The 18,836-nt window shown below is 38.4% G+C and overlaps 1 protein-coding gene across 1 annotated transcript in view; it reads right to left on the bottom strand.

Moving 5' to 3' along the window:
- Positions 1-18,836, bottom strand: part of Dnah9 (dynein axonemal heavy chain 9) — a 335,102-nt gene that overhangs the window by 98,087 nt on the left and 218,179 nt on the right. Inside the window, exon 49 of the mRNA XM_074046853.1 lies at positions 13,729-13,989. Within this exon, the coding sequence (XP_073902954.1) occupies positions 13,729-13,989 (261 nt within the window). The remainder of the gene's footprint in view (positions 1-13,728; positions 13,990-18,836) is intronic.

Raw genomic sequence — 18,836 nt, 5'->3', positions numbered from 1 at the left:
TCCAGGTGTTGGTACCTTCATCTGTAAATTGGGGGTTGGGGCTCCCTCTTAACTGTTCATGAAGTTGATGCAAGGCGAGCTGTGACATTTGGCCAGAAGGCCTGGATTGTGACACATGTGCTTAGGGGGATGGTTTTGTAAGTGGGAGGAAATCTCAATTTCAAAGATTAGATGATCCTTTTCCAAAGTAACTTCAGGTACTTGTGAGCCTGGAAATGCATCAGTGAGGGGGATTATTTCTAGACTCTAACAGAAGCATTGAGGAGGATGCTACATTTATTCCTGAACTGTTTTCATATTTGGTCATGAAACCCTGTCAGTGGCAGGAATGAAGGACAGCACAGATGCAAGGAGGGTTGCTAACCCAACTGTGGCTGTGTCCTCCATAGAGGTGAGAAAAGGCAAAGTGAGAAACAGAAATAAGAAACTCAGCCACTTAAAAATAGTACAAATTAAGCAAGTTCAATGGATTGAACAATATAGAAAAATGCAAAGAAGCAGGTGAATTCTATGACCCAGATAGTTTGTGGTTATGATTTCAATATAATTCCTTCTAGTCTTTTCTATTCAATCAGAGTTTTGTTGGTCTTAGTGACAGAAACCCTTGCTGAAGTACCGAGGGGCTTCTCTTGCTCATGTGTCTGGGAAGGGTGGGCATGGACCTGCTCCAAGGATGAATGGAATCATATTTTGAATGTCCACAGGAATCTCTGGACCTTCTTTTGCTGCTATACCTCCTTTTATGTGGGTTTCTTTTTTGCACATCAGTTTTTTGGTGTTGCAAGGTGCATAGCCTTGACCATGGACCTTGGACCACTTTCTCCCTTTCTCATTATACCCTGACCACAGCTGCTTCACACTATTACTCATTTCATATTACTCATGAAAGGTCTGTATGTAAAAGCTTGCTTCCAAAGGTGGCACTACTGGGAAGTGCTATGGACTTTGGAGAAGTGAGGCCTAGTGGGAGGTCCTTTGGTCACTGGGAGAGTGTCCTTGAAGGGGATTATAGGATTCAAGTCTGTCCTCTATCCTTCTCTCTGCTTCCTAACTGGAGACGTGAACACTAGCTCCTATATGTGCTCCTACTGTGATGTGTCACCCTTGTCAGAGGCTTAATCTTTGCCTTGAACCTATAGAAACATGAGCCCAAATAAACTTCTCTTTACCTTATAAACCCTGTTTGTTACAGTGATGTGAAATCGACTAATACATTTCCTTTAAGGGTATTAGCTTGTGAAGTTCATTCCCACTTCAGGATCTCTGGTAGAACTCTTCTTCCCAAGAAATGTGCATGGTTGATTCCTTCAAGATATCAAAATTCTACTCATAACTCTCCTTCTTAGTCCTTTCCTATCCTAGCACCATGACAAACTCCTTCAGAAAACTCATTGCAATCTGAAATGATCATTGCTCTTTCCTTGTTGACTTACAATATTCCTCTTCTTCATGAGAACAGAGACCCATCTGTCTTGTTAAGTATGGGAGTTCCAGGGTATAGAGCAGAGGCTGTTTCCTAGTAGGTACTCATTAGAATGAGTGTTGAATGGTTGTGTGGAATAGTGAGTGTTGGCAGCCTGGCTCACATCCTTAGCTTTGCAACCAGGAGGGAAAGAGACCCCTTTCTTGAACACAAAACAAAAATTTAAAAGTCCCAGGTAAAGATCTAGTTTTGTTAAGCATGGATCCTCAAACCATGCATCATGGGGGCAGGCAGCCACACACAAGGTTGAAAGAAACTTTCCTCAGAAGGAGGTAGATATTGCTCTGAGTGAGCAAGCATTCGGTGCACTTGGCTCCACTCCATTCCTGTCTTAGGGCTGTGGTTCTAGCTGTGGCCTTGACTACTTTTCTCCAATATCAGCTGGTAACTTTGTCTTTCTTCAAGTTTTCTCAAACTTCTTAGGAAGGCTTATACAACCTTCGTTAACACTAGAAACTCATTTCTGCTTCCTGCCACCTACCCTCCTTAGCTGGCCACCTCAGAACTCCTTCTGTTCCACATTTTTCTTTTCCCCCATGGCATGTCATGTTCTATGACTTTGACTCTGTATAAAGTTTTGTTTTTGTTTTTGCTTTTTTTGCTTATTTTGTCTTGCTTCTTGCCTCTGCTAGAATTTAAGCTTCCTAAAGGCAGGGATCTTAGTTCATCCCTGCCTGGCTGACAAAGAATAGTCAATAAGTCTTTTCTCAGTGAATAAATGAATGAATAAATGTTGTGCACAGTCATTGACTGGACAAATACTTACTTACTTTGAGTCAGGCATTGTTTTGAGTGATAGAATAATAAGAAAACCAAAGTACTTTTATTCTTTCAGGTGGGCAATACAAGCAACAAAGATAGAAATCTTTGATATTTTTGATAGTGAGAACACACACCGATAGACAGACACACACACACACACACACACACACACACACAAAGGACTAATGGAATAGAGAATTCTTGCAATGTGAAGATGCCACCTTAGCCATGGAAGTCGTTCTGGGGAGGCCTCTTTGATGACCTGACCTTCCAGCTGGGATCTAAATAATGAGAAAGGGTAACTCTACAAAGATCTGCAGGAGGTCTGTTCCAGGCTAAAGAGTCAGCATATGTGCAAAGACCCAGGAAGCAGTCAGGCCAGACTAGTAGGGCTCCAGAGGTCCAGAGAGGAGTTTGGATTTTATTTTCCTTTCGATGGGAAGGTTTTAGGCAGGGAATGAAATTATCTAGTTTATGCTTTGAGAGTGTTAAAAGAGAAAATTACAACAAATCTAGTTCTGCAGATTTTAATTGGCTTTTGCTTGTGAGTCTAGATTCTAGCAAAGATCTGGAACAAAACGATTCAGAATGCTCTGCTCATTACAGAAACAGGCTGTATTTATAGCTAGAGAAAAAGAAGTGACCTACAGAAAGCAGAAGTGATGCACATGGATAGCTCCTGGATCACAGCATGGCGCTTGTCCTACTGTGAACCTGGTTTGAATAGTTAGTTGGCCCCTCTGGTTTGCTGCCGCTCAGCTGCAGTGATTGGCTGAGACAAGAGTAGGTTGTAGTCTGTTTATACATCGTTAGGTCACAGTATACTATATGGAGAAAACTTTAGTTCAAACTTAAAATACGCATGAAGGCAGCTTTAGGCCAAACTTAATTCAGTTCAAGCACAGCCTGTGGTGCTATGGTCACACTGTGGCGGGGCTGGCGTAGAGGTGGAATGACAGGTTAGTAAGACTGCTATGGCTGTCTATTCCAGAGGCTTAGGGAGCTTGGTCCAGCCTTCTCATAATGACTGGATTTGAAACATATTTTTGAAATAGTGTAGGCAGAACTTACTGATAGTTCTAACACAAAATGTGAAAGTCCCTAGTTATTGTCCTCCAACAGGATTTTTTAAAGTCTGTGTTCCATCAGATGGATGAACCACAACTTATGTAAAAGGTATAAAATCTCTAGAAACCTACATCATTTCCAAAAATTTACTTTAGGGATAATGCTTTGCTGAACATTCTTGTGTATAAATCTTTGTGAAATCTTAGATTAGCTCTTTAGGATAATATTCTTTAAAATGCACTTGTTCATTTTTAGTATTCTTTGTACATATGATCAGATTATTTCCCAGAAATTACAAAGTCAACATCAGTGTTTGAGAGAGCCTATATACACTCCCATTCTTTTCAACACTGAGTTGTAATATTTAATGTTTTTAGTTTGACAGGTTGAAAATGGCATCATAACATTGGTTTAATTCATTTACGTATGTGTATGTATATTTATTAGTGGTGCTAAATATTTTTAAAAACTTGTATAAGCTATCTGAATTTCCTATTTTTGAATTTTTTGTAGCTGTGGGCCTTTGCCTATTTTTGTACTGGCTATATGTATTTTTTTGTTTTGATTACTTTATTAGTCAGGGTCCCTGTAGGCAAAAAGAAGATACAATATACCAGTTATTTTGAAGAAAACTAATCAAAGGAGCTATTATAAAAGTGAAGATTGAAGAACGCTCAGAGATAATACATTACCCTGGGCTACTAATATAGGAGTGAGGTGAGCAAAGGTGACTCCATGTCAGTCCCTGGGCCTGAGGAGATAAGGGGAGGAGTGGATGCCAGAACTTGAGGAGGAAGGGTGGGCTCTCTTTACTTTCTTTTCCATAGGAAGCCACTGGAGGGCTCAGGCAGGGAATGAAATGGTTAGATTTAGGCTTTGAGAGCTTATTGTAGAGGAATAGTGGATGTGGAAGTTACGGAGGCTGCTGAAATTGTCTGGGCAGAGGGAAGGGTGGCTTGGTTTAGGGTCTTTGCAGGGCAGTTGGAGAGAAATGACAGATTCCTGTCAACCTTCAGCTGTGGGCAGGATGGTGTCAAGGGAGTGATCACCCGGATTCTCACTCTTGTTCTCCCTCCAGCCACAGATGATGCTCATCTAGGCCATGGTCACAGCAAGCAGGAGGTCAAAGACAGTGCATTGATACAACCCACGGTGGTCTGTCTCCCAGGTCAAGGGAAAACCAGACTTGGAAATGGGCAGGAGAGAAATTCGTGACAGATTCCCAGTAGATTTTATGAGAGTTTTTTTATATGTATGAAGGACAGTCACCCTTTTCTCATATGCAGTGACAGTTTCTTATTAATTTTGATGGTATTTTATGATCTACAGCCTACAGTAGTTTAAAGTGTTTATGTGGTCAAATTTAGTAATCTTTTTCTAAATGATATTGTCTTTGCTTCTATTCTTAGAAATATCTTTAACAAATATTAAAATTGATCTGAAAACTTATGCAAAGTTTTCTACTTCTTTTGTAATTTCATTTCTCTCTTATTCTTGACTATTTTATAAGACAAAGCTTCTCTCCAGGCTGGCCTGGAACCACGATCCTCCCAATCTCAGCCTCCCAAGTAGTTAGGATTGCAGACTTGAGCTACTGGTGCCTGGCTTGATATGAACTTTTATTGGCATTAGAGACAAGCCAAAAATCAAACTGGATTTCAATTATATGTGTATTTAATCCTTGTGAATAAATTAGAGGAATATTGACATCCTTATAAAATTGAGTCTCCCTATACATAAACTTGGTATATATTTGTTTATTTGCACCTTTTTTATATCCTTCAATAGAGATGTGCAGTTTCTTCACAGTTTCAAGAAATTTCCTTACACTTATTTGTACCTTATGTTTTGGTTGTTATTTTGAAATTATATTTTCCAACTGACTACTGTGGATATTAGGAAGCTCTTACATTTTATAATTTAATTTGTAATAAACCTTAACCCTTCCCTTTTATTTGTCTTACTGCATTTTTATAACATCTATGAATAATAATGAATTTATCTTCTGTTTCATGGCATTCATGGCTAATATTTTTCATTTATTATTGCATTGATTAGGAATTCAGGATGAATTTTTGGTCATAATGAAGGGGGTCATTACTGTGTCCTTCTATGTTAATGGGAGGCCTTTCCTGCCCTATCATTAGATGGAGTGCTTTGACCTCAGATGGGGATTGGCTGCCTTCAGCTAGCAATATATCTACATACCCTTTTATTCCTACTTTACTAGGAGTTTTTTATTTTAATTTTTTAAATTGGCATACATTGATAGTATGAGAGGGTTTTATTGTGATAACTCCACATATGTATGCAATGTACTTTGAACAAGCTCATCCTTTCCATTATATTTCCTTAACTCCCTCCATCCTTATTAAGAGTTTTAATAAGAAATGGATGTTGAATTGTGCTGAAATATCATTTTGACATTTCTCAAATATCATTTTGAGCTTTTCTCAGATGCATGGTTGGGTATGATTATGTGAATAGCCTAATGTACTGGGTAAGACTTCCCAGTTGTTGCCATATTAGTGTTGGAATAAAATGCTGGATTCAACCTACTAGTATTTTGTAGGCATGCCTTATACCATCATTCATAAGTCAAACCAAACTGAGGTTTTATTTTCTTAAGCTTTGTCTATCACTTTCAGGATTGAGTTTGTCACATGAAGACCCGCAAAAGCTCCTCAGGAAAGAACTTTGTCTAATTCTGTTATCCTGGAACTCCCAAAATTATTTGATTATAAAATTGATTTTATATTACTTGTTAGTATTAAGTTAAAAGATAAATGGCAGACTGGGAAAAAGTATTACAACATATATACTAAGGAATTGATGCAAGAATTTACAAAGAGTAATTGTAAAGCAATAACAAGAAAGGAAACTACCTCAAGAGAATATGGGCGGAGAATCTGAACAGGTAATAGACAGAAAAATCTAAATATTTGAAGGAATGCCCAGTCTCTTTAGGATGAAACTATTTAAAGTAATTTTTTTTTACTCATTTCATTGAGAAAAACTAGAATGACTGAAAATATCTAAGGATGGCAAAAATATGAGAAAAGCAGTCCTCTAAATAAGAACAGCCATTTTGGGTAGAAATGTGGCAGTATATAAAAATGTTTGTAGATTTTCCTGTGGCTTCTGTAACAGATTACCATAAACTTAGTAACTCAAAGCACCATGGATTTATTATCTTACAATTCTGTAAGCCACAGTTCTGAAGTCAAGGTGTTGGAAGGGCTGATATCTCTCGGGAAGCATCCATTCCATGCCTTGTCCAACTTCTAAAAGTTGTCCTAATTTGTTAACTCAAGGTTCCACATCACCTTTTTCCTTCTCCTCCATCATCAATCACCTTCTTTTGGCTTTCTCCTCTCCCACTTCTATTGACTTTTGGGAGTATATGTACAGTAATTCAGGATAAGCTAGGATAACCTCCTCATCTCATGGTCCTTATTCTAATCATACCCACAAAATGACTTTTGCCATACACAGTAACATTCCATCTTACAGGGATTATAACATGCATATCTGTGGAGGAGGGGCATTATTTAGTCTGCCACATTGTTCTACCAAGTGCTTGTACTTATTTGGCCCAGAGAAATCCATGCAATTACGAAATAAAGATATATGCAGAAGAGTATTTGCATTGGGAAAAATCCTAAATGCTCCATAGTAGATGAAAGTAAAATAGTGCAATTACAACATGGAATACTACAATGAATTCAATAAAAGAGAGTTCAATGTATAATCTTGTTTCAAGAGGAAAAACAACATATGAGATCACATAGTGTTTTTCTTTCTCTTTCTCTTTTTGACTTATTTCTCTTAGTATGATGTCCTCCAGGTTAATCTCTCTCATCACAAATGGCAGGGTCTCCTTTTTAAAGACTGAATAATAATATTCCATTATATATGTATGTATGTATGTATGTATGTATACACATTTTAAATCCATTCATCTGTTGATAGATACAGGTTGTTTTCATAGCTTAGCTATTGTAAATAATACTACAACAAACATGGGGATGTTTATATTTCTAAGGGGTGACTTTTTTTTTGTCATAGATCCAGAAGGATTGATGGATCATATGGTAAATTTGTTGCTAATTTTTGAGGAAGCTCCACACTTTTCTTCAATGGCTGTATAATTTTTATTTCCACCAACAGTGCACAAGTATTCCCTTTATCTCTACACCCTTGCCTATACTTGTTTTTGTATATAGAAAATTTGCTAAGAAAGTAGATTTTAGGTGTTCCTAACACATATACCATACCATACACAAGTATGTGAGCAGACAGCTTTGTTAGTTTTCTTGACTGCAGTAATTATTTCACAATGTACATCAAAATGTCACATTGTACACCTTAAATATATGTAATAAAAAGAGGCAAAGTAAGTTAAAAGTGTCAATTTCTATTTAAATTGTTGTATCTTATTTGTATTTAAAATGCTGTATCTTATATGTGCATTATACAAATGTAAATGAAAACGAAAATTGCCAGGGGAAATACACCCAAGTCATTATAGGAACTACCTTCTGAGAAAGATCTGCAGTGGAAAACTGGAATGACTTTATATTTGACCCTATATCTTCTGTACTATTTGAATTATTTTACCAATAAAAATGTCATTACATATTATGTGTATAATAAAAAGTAAATTCATTGTAAAATGCATGGGAAATAGAAAATTACAAGTAACTTTGTTGAGGGAATAAAGGCCATGACATTGAAAGATAAACCATTCTTTAACTAATACAGAAAATGTTACACTGGATTTTTTTCAGTTTAGCTATAAAAGCAAATAAAAGTGCCAAAATGGAGACAGAATGTGCAGAGACTTACTACCAAGCTCTGATTTATGGGTATTCTTTTTTTTTTTTTTTTTTTTTGGTGGCACTCTTACAGGTAGATTTATTGTTAACTTTGAAAATGATGAACAAACAGGGAAATGGTCCTTAAATACCCAAGTGCTATGAGTCCAGGAGTTATGCCCAGGAGTTCTTGGATCACGAAGCACCTCCTGCTTTACCTATATGCAGTACACTCTGGTACATTCTACTCCATCAGAGAAGGAGAAGAAGCCACTTGAGATCCATGAATGGCTTGCAATCTGTAGAGGGTAAACCCTGGGCTACAGTCAAACTTCTTAGAGATGCTGCAGGGCTGTTAATGGTGTTAAACTCACCTTTAGAACCTCTCCTGACACATGACCTTCTGAGGCACCCACCTTTGTACCCCTAACTCAGATGCACCATGCCCTTCCATGCATCCTGTTTTTGCAAATGTATTCTTTCATGGGATGGCCTTTCCTACCACCTTCTCCATCCAGTAAAATATCCATCCTGATAGTACCTGCTTGGGGCACTATCTCTTCTTGATTTTCTACCTGGCCAGCAGTTCGCTCTGCCCTCTTCTGTGTTTTTTCAAGTCATTGAAAAAAACCCTTAATTTTTATCTCTGTCATAATGCATGCACATAGCTTACAAACTCTAGTAGAGTTACAAGGCTGAGGAAACAAGTCTGTCCACAGCTCTCAGCAGCCAGCACATACAGTTGCCTCCATCATTACTTCCAAATCTCACTCCTGTCAATGAAGAATGTGCTTATGTTGTTGGGTTTTCCTTCTCAGACATTATTAAGTGACTTCCCACTGCAGAGTGTGAGTAATTATTTTTACTTTACTTTCTCATCTAATAGTCCACCATTATTGTTACATCAAATTTCTAGTTAAATTAACATTCATATATATATATGTATATACAGTTATACATACTGATCCCATGGGTTATATTTTATTTCATGTATGACTTGATTTTTCTGAAATTAATAAATACTTTTATTGTTTGTTTCTTGATAAGGTTACTTTTGGACAAACATCTGAAAAAAAAAGAGCAGAGACCATGGGGGATGAGCATTCCACGTGGAGGTGATTGCTCATTCAAAGGTCCTGGGGTGGGTCAGTGGCTGGAGTGTTTGAGGAACAGTCAGCATGGGTGGAGTGGAATGGCAAAACAAGAAGAAGTAACTGATGTGGCAGAAGAGGCAGCACAGGCAAAAATCACTCAGCGCCTTGTAGTTATGGAATGACCTCCTTGGATTTTATTCTGAACATAATGAAAGCCAATGTGAGATTCTGAATAGAGGGATGACACAATCAGACTTCCATTTTAAGTGCCCTACATTGGATAAAGTAAAAGAGATAAACAAACTTACATAGTCTATCAACACCAAATCATGAAAAAAAATTTAAAAATCTGAATAGGTCAATAATGAATGAAAAGATTGAGTTAGTAATTAAAGTCTTCCATCAAAAAAAAAAAAAAAAAGCCCAGGACCTGATGGATTCACTGAGAAATTTTACCAAAAATGTAGAGAAGAAGTAGCACACATTCTCTGCAAGCTTTCCCAAAAACTTGCAGAAGAGGAAATACTTCCAAACTCTTTTTATGAGTTACCCTGATACCAAAGCCAGAATGGACATCACAGGAAAACTACAGGCCAATGACCTTGATGAATAGAAATGTAATAATCCTCAACAAATATTAGTAACCCATTTCCACAACACATTAAAAGGATCATTCACCATGATCAAGTGAAATTGATCTCTGGGATACAAGGACAGTTCAACTTTTGCAAATCAACAAATCTGATACACCACACTAACAGAATGAAGGATAAAAATCATAGGATCATTTTATTAGATGCAGAAAAATCATTTACCAAATTCAATATTCTTTCATGATAAAAATGCTCAACAAATTATGTATTGAAAGAATGTACTTCAACACAAGGGTCATATACAATAAGCCCAAAGATAACATTATATCCAATGGTGAAAAATCAGAACGCTTTTTTGTAAGATCTGGAAGAAGACAATGAAGCCCACTCTTTCCCTCTCTATGCAACATAGGATTATAAATCTTTGCAAGAGCTATTAAAGCAAGAGAAAGAAATAAAACGTATAAAAGGAAGAAGTGTTGCTGTTTGCTAACAGTACGGTATTATATATGGAAAACCATAGAGATTCCAGTGTCAAATTCCAAAACTATTAGGACCAATCAATGGATTTAGAAAATTTGCAGGAGACAAAAGTCAACACACAGTGCTGTATAACAACAATAAATTTTCCAAAAAAGGAAATTAAGAGAAGAATCCCATTTATGATAGCTACAAAATAAAATATGCCAGAATAAATTTAACCAAGGAGATGAATGACTTGTCTACCAAAAACTATAAAACATTAATGAAAGAAACTGAAGATGCAAATAGACAGAAACAAATTCTGTGTTTGTGGATTGGAAGAATTTAATATTGTTAAAATGCTCACATTATTAAAGTGATCTACAGATTCAATGCAATTCCTCTCAAACTCTAAGGCGATTTTTCATATACATAGAAGAAACCATCATAAAATTCATACGGACCCACAAAAAACCCCTTAATAGTCCACGCAGTTAAATCAAAAGAAACAAAACTAGAGGTACCCTACTACGTGATTTGAAACTATATACAAAGTGATAGAAATTAAAACAGCATAGTACTAGTATATAAATAAACATGCTGACAAGTAGAACAAAATAGAGAGCCTAGAAATGATCTCATTAGCTTATAAATCCATTGATTTTTGACAAGATGCTAAGAGTATACATGGGTAAAGGAATAATCTCTTTCATAAGTGGTGTGGAAAAACTGTATATACACATGCAAAAAAAAAAAAGAAACTAAACCTCTATATTACAGTATATACAAAAATCAACTCAAAATGGATTAGACTTAAGCACAAGACCTGAATCTATAGATTCAGGAGAACACAGGAGAGTGTTACACGACATTAGTCTGGGCAAGAAGGTTTTAGATTTGATCTCAAAAACAGGCAACAAGAGCACAAGGTGTCAAAAGGGATTCCATCAAAACTTCTGTTTGACAAAAGAAACAAGAGAGTAAAGAGATAATCTACAGATCAGGAGAAAATATTTGTAATCTAAACATTTGATAAGGAAATTAATGTCCTATATATAAGGAACTCAAACAACTATATAAAAAGAAAACAAATAATCCACCTAAGAAATGGACAAGGGACCTAAATAGTTATTTCTCAAAAGAAGACATATAACTGGCTAACAGATAAATGGAAAAATGCTCAATCTCTTTAATCATTAGGAAGATAAAAATTAAAGCCACAATGACATATCATCCACATCTGTTAGAATGATTAATATAAAAAGATGCAAGAGGTAAGTGCATCGGAGAGGGTGTGGTAGAAAGGGAAAATCTCACACTGTTGGTGGGAACGTAAATTAGTAGAAACATCATGGAAAGCATTGAGACCCTAGAAGAAACTAAAAATAGGATTATCACATGAACCAGCAATCCCTCTTCCGGGTGTTTACCCAAAAGATTCAAAACTACTATGCCAAAGAAATGCCTGTATTCCATGCTAAATTTAGTTCCAGTCACGGTAGACAATAAATGAAGTCAATGTAAGGATCCATTACAGGTGACTGGGCAAAGAGAACGATGTATGTGTAATATATAATGGAATACTCTTCAGTCTTTAAAAAGTGAGTGGCAATGTGTGTAGAATTATGGAACATTATGTTAAGTTTAATAAGTAAAGATAGGAAGGCAAATACCAAATGATTTTATATATCAAACATAAGATGATTGAACTTATAGAACCAGAAAGTGGAACGGTCGTTACTAGAGGCTGGGCAAGGTCGGAATTATGGAGACCTTACACTCAAAACCTCATAGCAGGACTACATTTGATTTTTTTGAGATCTAGTCACACCATGGTAAATATAACTAATAATTAAGTACTGTATATCTTGATATCACTAAGAGAATGAATTTCAAATCCTCTCATAACAAAAATAGTAAATATTTAAGGTGATGGATATGCTAATTAGCTTGATTTAATCATCCCATATTGAATTCAAAGTCATAACATCACTTTGTAAAAGACTTCACAGGACTAGTTTTTTGGTTTTTTTTGACTCTTAAACTCTTCACGCTATAAGGGCAAATCCTTATTAAGGATAAAAAGAGTCAGGAGGATTGGAAGACTGGTTCAAGTGGTGGAGCACCTGCCTACCAAGCATGAAGCCCTGAGTTCAAAACCCAGTACTGACAAATAAATAAAAACGTCTATTTAAAAGGGCCAGGAAGTTGAAGATTAAAAGGGACATTTTAGTGAGGACTGTTGATGCCCCCCACTCTGTGTTTAAGGGAAGATGTGAGGCAGCTACTCTTTTTACATAAAATCTAGAAAGAGGGGCTAACTTACACAACAGAAATCTAGAGTATGTGAGGAGAGCTGGATAGCTCCCCAATAGTGGAGTAGGGAGAATATGGCACATTGGGCGGCCAGTGCTCAAAGGATGTTTGGAGAGAGGAGACAGAGGTGTCTCCAACAGATGAGAGGTGAACCACATGCAGGGAAGAGCTGCCATACATTGTCTTAGATCCTGTCCAAGTGGCTAATTTAAAGGGGGTGAGTTAATTGCTAGATGCAGGGGAATCAGGAGAAGCAATCTGTAAGGTCTCCAGTGGCTGGTAGAGCAACTCCAAAGAACCCATGTGAGCATCTTGATAGAGAAAAGGGCAGTTTTTCAGTCTCTTTCTGATGCCATATCATAACAACATGAACTTCACTCCCTGCCCCCATGTTTTCCTTTTTCTCCTTTACTTCTGGTTATCCAAATGAGAAAGTAGACATAATGAACCTTGGACCTTAAGGCAAATTTAATCATGGACTCCCAAAACAAATTTAAAGGGAACCAAATAAAATTGCCTAGTGACTTACATCTCAAAAGTCATGCTGGTTCCACCAAATGGTTATGTATGGGAGTTGAATTTGGTTGACATAGTTTCATTGCTGCCACTTGATTGTTGAACATTTGCTGTTTTTTATTTTATGGATTTTTTTCTTATTTTGGAGCCAACATCTTATTTTATGTCTTAAGCTTTTAGGATAAGCTCCTGTGTCCTCTAGTACCTAATGGGCAAAATGTGTCTGAGTTGCTAAACAGGAAGATCTCTGGGATTTGGTTCTGAAGATGCAAGTTCAACTCCCAGCTCTAATATTTACAACTGTGATGCTGGGCAAGTCAGACTCCTCTTTGGGCTTTGACTTTCTCATCTGAGAAGTGAGGAGCCTGGACCAGTTGATCTTTCATGTTTTTGGATGGTTCTAAGATTAACATTCAGATTTGGAATTTCTTTGGTAGCTCTTGGACCCTGCCATATAGTCACGTTTGCTTACTGAATGAGTAAACCAGTGACAGCTGGAGTTCACCTTTAGTCCTCTCAGCTTTGCCCTCAGAACGCTCAGGAACAATTGTCTGTTGTCCTGCTCTCCCCACCCCCACCCTGGGGAAGCAAGTAGTCACAGTGTACCGTCCTCCTACCTTGTTGAGGGTGTTGAGGGCTGCCTGGGCGGCCATGAGGGCTGGCTCTGCTTTAGCTAGGTCTTCCTCACAGTCCTTTTGCTTCTGCTGCACCTCCAGCATGATGAGGGCCACCTTTTGCTCTTCCTTATCTGCGATGGCCTTCTCTCTGCTCACCTTATCGGTCTCCATGCCCACCACCTGAATCAGCTTGTCTGCATCTTCATTCTTCTGCTTCAACTCCACTTCCTGGATGGCCAGCTTGGCTTTAAGATCATCCACCTGCATTGGAGAGGCACGGGGCTTATCAGGAGTAGTGACCAGAGGGATGGTAGGAATGGCCCCAAGGAGCTAGCTCTGAAGAAAAGAACAGAAAACCACCTCCTGATCCAAGAGTGCAAGCTACACTCTGGGATTAGACCAAGACCAAGCTCCCTGACCTAGGAAAGGAAATGAATGTTGGACACCCTCTCACTCCATAGCAAGTGTGGTGGAGTATTCTAAATACCCTGTGCCCAGGACCTTCTTCATGCCCAAATGATTTAGGCTGTTTCTCACTGACATTGGTGCTTATGTCTTTAAAACTTCATATACCTAACATAATACTTTATCCATAGTGACCGTAATAAAGGTCACTTGTTGTTTAATTAAAATTGGCCAGTATAGAATGTGCCAGGAATTTACAAAAAGGGAATGTCTACTGTGTAGCCTGAGACCAAATATATGAAAGGATAATGGCCAGAATATATAAGAGTAGAATTCTGACCCACAACCTTTAACAACCTGTTCAGGAAACCAACCTCTTACTTACAATATCCACTCCAGCAAGCCAGCCTGCAAGTTAGGTATATAGGAAGTCAGATTGCCATCTCTACCAACAATCCAACAAGACAAACAATAATCCCTATAGCAATTGGCCCCAAATGAGTAATAATGGATAATTTTTTGTCCCTTCTTCCAACTTGGAACCAATCAAAAAAAGCCAAGCATGCTCCCCTGACCAGTAACACAGGATGCTCAGTTGTAGAGAGCCTACCTACAGCTTCCTCAGGCCAACACCTCCAAACCAGGGAAGCCTGAAGCCTTCTCCTTCTTCACTAGAAAGTTTTCCCACTTCTCTGTCTGGCTCAAACCTCTGCTAAACACCAGTAATAGTGGCTGACTCCCTGCTGCAGGAAGCTCCAACTACGTAGCCTTTGGTGATTCTCATTTATTTTCATGGTGCTTACTAGAAATAGATGACCCAGCTAAAACAAGACAGAAAGAATCCTAATTGTCCAGATCAGCTGGATTCCCATTCAGCCTCTGAAGTCAAATGTCCTCAGGAGGTATAATGAAGTGATGGGAGTATCAACAAGGGGACACCGTCTATTTGGTCTCATAAGCTGGGGAGACAGGAATGGCTTTCTGTTTACATTCGGGTCAGCAGAGTATGTTCTCGGGATCAACATTATTTCAGAACATCCTAGACAAGCAAACTCCTAGGCCCTGCTCTAGACCAAGTGAGTCAGAAATCCTGGGGGTGGGGCCTGGCATTCTGAGCTTTACAGGCCCTCTGGTGGATTCTGATGCCTGTCCAGGTCTGAGAGTCACTGATCTAGTGTAGTGGCTTTTTCAGATACAAAGGGAAGGCACAGTCCTCTTTATTTCTGAAAACTAAAAATGCCATTTGTATTTGCAGTATGGCCCATAAACTTTACATTCCAGAACTTCTTGCATTTTATTTTTCTGCAGTCTATTGTATGCAATGACCAAATATTACTTCAGAGTTCCCGGAACATGTCAAACAGATTCAAATGTTTTATGATGCAAAATGCGTAAGGGGAAAAATAAAACTGAGGCTTAGACACCCGCCACTGATAATTCCCTTTTCATGGCAGATCAAAAGAAAGAAAAGGGGGAAGAAAAGAATGCTTTTTAATTTTGTGTATTCATGGAAACCGGAGACTTTGTGTTAACCTCAAATAGAGGCTGCTCCCTGGAACTCGTCTTGTATTCACATGTTGGAAGGTTAATCTGTTTCCATCTCCCGTTGTTCAGCTATAGAGAGTTATTTCTACAAGGACAAAGATGCAATTGTAAATCAAAATGATTGAGTCACATAATCACTCCAGTCAGCAAACACACCAGTAACTTTTTGTTCCTTTTTAAATCTTGGGAGATTTGAGAAATTTGAAGTGTTTTTTTTTTTTTCTAGTTGTTTTTTTGTTGATTGCAGATATGGCTTGTGACCTCAGGCCCAGGTAAATAATCCCTCAAACTGTGAACAGGAGCTTAATAGCTCTTAAGCTATGACATACAGTGATATGAGTCAAAATTTGGCCACTCTTTCCCCAAACTACAGAGAAGGCAGAACTCAGGTTCATTTCATGATTCTTCTGCAATAGAACAGGAAATTGGAACAGATTACTTTCAAAACATTGAAGCTACACATTAGATCTCTCCTTACTTAGAAACTCCCAAGATGGCAAGATTAAGAAAAGGGTGCCACAAACACAGAAGAGATCCTTTCCAGCAGTCCTGCTCGTCCCCATGAATTGGGACCAGATGTGGGGAGTAGGGGAATGAATGCCCATGGAGAGGGCTGACAATGCAGGGGTGCTAGACAGCTCTCTCTTCTTCAAAGACCAAGCACAGGAGAGGCTGGACTTCCCATGGACTTTTCCCCAGAGCTCCAGAAACCTTGGGAATGATGCTGAGAAGCCAATAGAGGAGCCAAGAAGGGCTACTTTTCCAGGGCAAAAGTGCATGTAGCTTCTCTGCATTTGCTTATGGGGAGAAATCTTTCTGCTGTAGTTCTAGGTGTTTGGAGAGGAATGTGATCATGACCAGAGAAAGAGGGCCTGGGCAATAAATAGTCCACAGGGGGTTGGATGTCCAGATCACCTTCCACAGAGGAAGAACTCTGATGTGAGTTTGGGTTTCAGTGAAGCTCTCCTTTTAGATATAGATGCTTTTCTTCTATATCTGTTATGTTTGCATGTCTAGTAAAATCTTTTCCCTATCTGGTATCATAGTTTGATTTTTCCATTGGAGAACACCCCTTCCTAAGTCCTTATAGTTTGTGTGGGGTTGTCCCAGTTGTCATTTGATCCTGGCTTGGCAGAGAGTTATCCAAGTCACAGATAATTCAACAATGGGCAATAATCCAAAGAGGCTTATCAGAGCCAGTGACCATTCACCTAGAAACTTGGCTGAAAATCCTGGGAAACAGACCCTCAATTTTATACTGGGATTGAAAAGCAGGCAAATATATATCTGAGGTCGTCATAGGCCATTGTGTCAACTGCCTGAACACAAGTCCAACAAATGGAGAGTGGGGCCAAAGAATGAAGGGAACCAAGATGTCAGAGTCTAGTTCCAGACCTGTCCAAATTAAGTTTTATCTCTGAATTTTCAGTTGTACAAACTAATTCATCTCTTTTTATTTTGATTTGTTGTTTTGTCTGTATCAGCCTAAGTTAAATTTTAGTTGGTTGGCATCAGAAGAGTTCTGGAAACTGTATGACATAGTCCTAAGATTTTCTTTTTCTTTTCTGCTCCTGTTCCCTTCCTGTGTTCCTTTCCTTCCTTTAATGTTTTGTGTTTTCCTTTTTGCTAAGTGAATTTGAGTTAGGTGTTTTTCATTTGCAATCAAAAGAATCTGGACAAATACATCAACATAAATTACTAAACTTCCAACTTTAGGTGAACTTGGTGGCCTGAGACAATGTGAAAATCCCAAGATAAACTGAATTTAATATACATGAATCACAACATTACATTGTATAACATAAATATGTACAAATACCATGTGTCAATCAAAAAAATACAGCTAATTTTTTTTACTAAAATTTCCAGATTGACAGATTTGTCCCTTTCGGCCTTTTGTGATCATTTCTTCCAACCAATAGTCTCTCTTCCTCATGAATACACTGTACTCCTCATGAATACAGAAATGAGGATGACAGTGGCTTCTGGACAGTGTCAGGAGAGATGAAGGGAAATCCGAGTCAAGTTGGAGGTCCTGACTGCATCAAGAGCAACCCAGTTTGCACTAGTTATAAAGACTTAAGCTGAAGCAGATGCAAAGGCAGAAAAAGAGGGTTGAGTACGACTCACACCTATGATTACAGCTACCTGAGAGGCAGAGTTTGGGAGTATCATAGTTGGAGGCCAGGCCAGGTCAAATGTTAGGGAGATCTTTGTCTCCACAAAGAAGCTGGGATGATAACATATGCCTGCGATCCTAGTTTCATGGGAAGTGTAGGTAGGAGGATCATACTCTGAGGCCAGATCCAAGCAAACATGCAAGATCTTATCTAAAAAAAATAACTAAAACAAAAAGGGCTGGTTGTGTGGCTCAAACAGTAGAGTGCCTGGTTGGCAAACATGAGTCCCTGAGTTCAAACCCAGAACCACAAAACAAACAAACAAACAAAACAGAAGAAGATTCCACTTAAAGACACGGGAGGACCAGACTTTCTTTATTAGAGTCAATGAGAATTGACACTACATCAGAATGTTTATCAGATGACTTGACACCCCACATCACTGCAGAGAGAAGGAGGAAAAACCATGCAGAGGAAAACAAAACCCCACAGTAGAATTTGAACACTGAACTACTTTCCAAATACTAAGTTTTTTTTAAATTTATACATTTATTCATATGTGTATACATTGCCAAACACTAAGTTTTTAACTTAATCTGTTCTATAAGAAAATAGTTGAGGCTAGGTAATTTATAAGTAAAGAGGCTTATAATTTGGCTCATAATTCTGGTGGGAAGAGTGTCCAAACAGCATGGTACAAGTGTCCTGGTGAGCTCCATTCCCACTCTTCCACTTCCCCAGCTGCATCACAATGTGGAGAAGGAACTGGCTGTGTAGAAGAGCCATCTGCAGTCAGTGGGCTTTATGATAACCCACTTTTTCCAGAACTAACTCACTCTGTGAGATCATTGGTCAGAGTTGATGCCCCCATGACATCATTCCCTTACATTGGGTCCCACCTCTTAAGGTTCCAATACCTCCACACCACCAGAATGGGAACCAAACTTCCAGCATATCCCTTGAGGGATACCCAAACATACCCAATCCATCGCACCTGAAGGGACTAAATCATGCAGAAGCACAATAGTAAGAGCATTC

This window comes from Castor canadensis, chromosome 11, assembly GCF_047511655.1.
Source record: "Castor canadensis chromosome 11, mCasCan1.hap1v2, whole genome shotgun sequence".
Classification (NCBI taxonomy): domain Eukaryota; kingdom Metazoa; phylum Chordata; class Mammalia; order Rodentia; family Castoridae; genus Castor; species Castor canadensis.
Note: the sequence above shows the minus strand (reverse complement) of the source record. Positions and strands in the feature narration are given on the sequence as shown.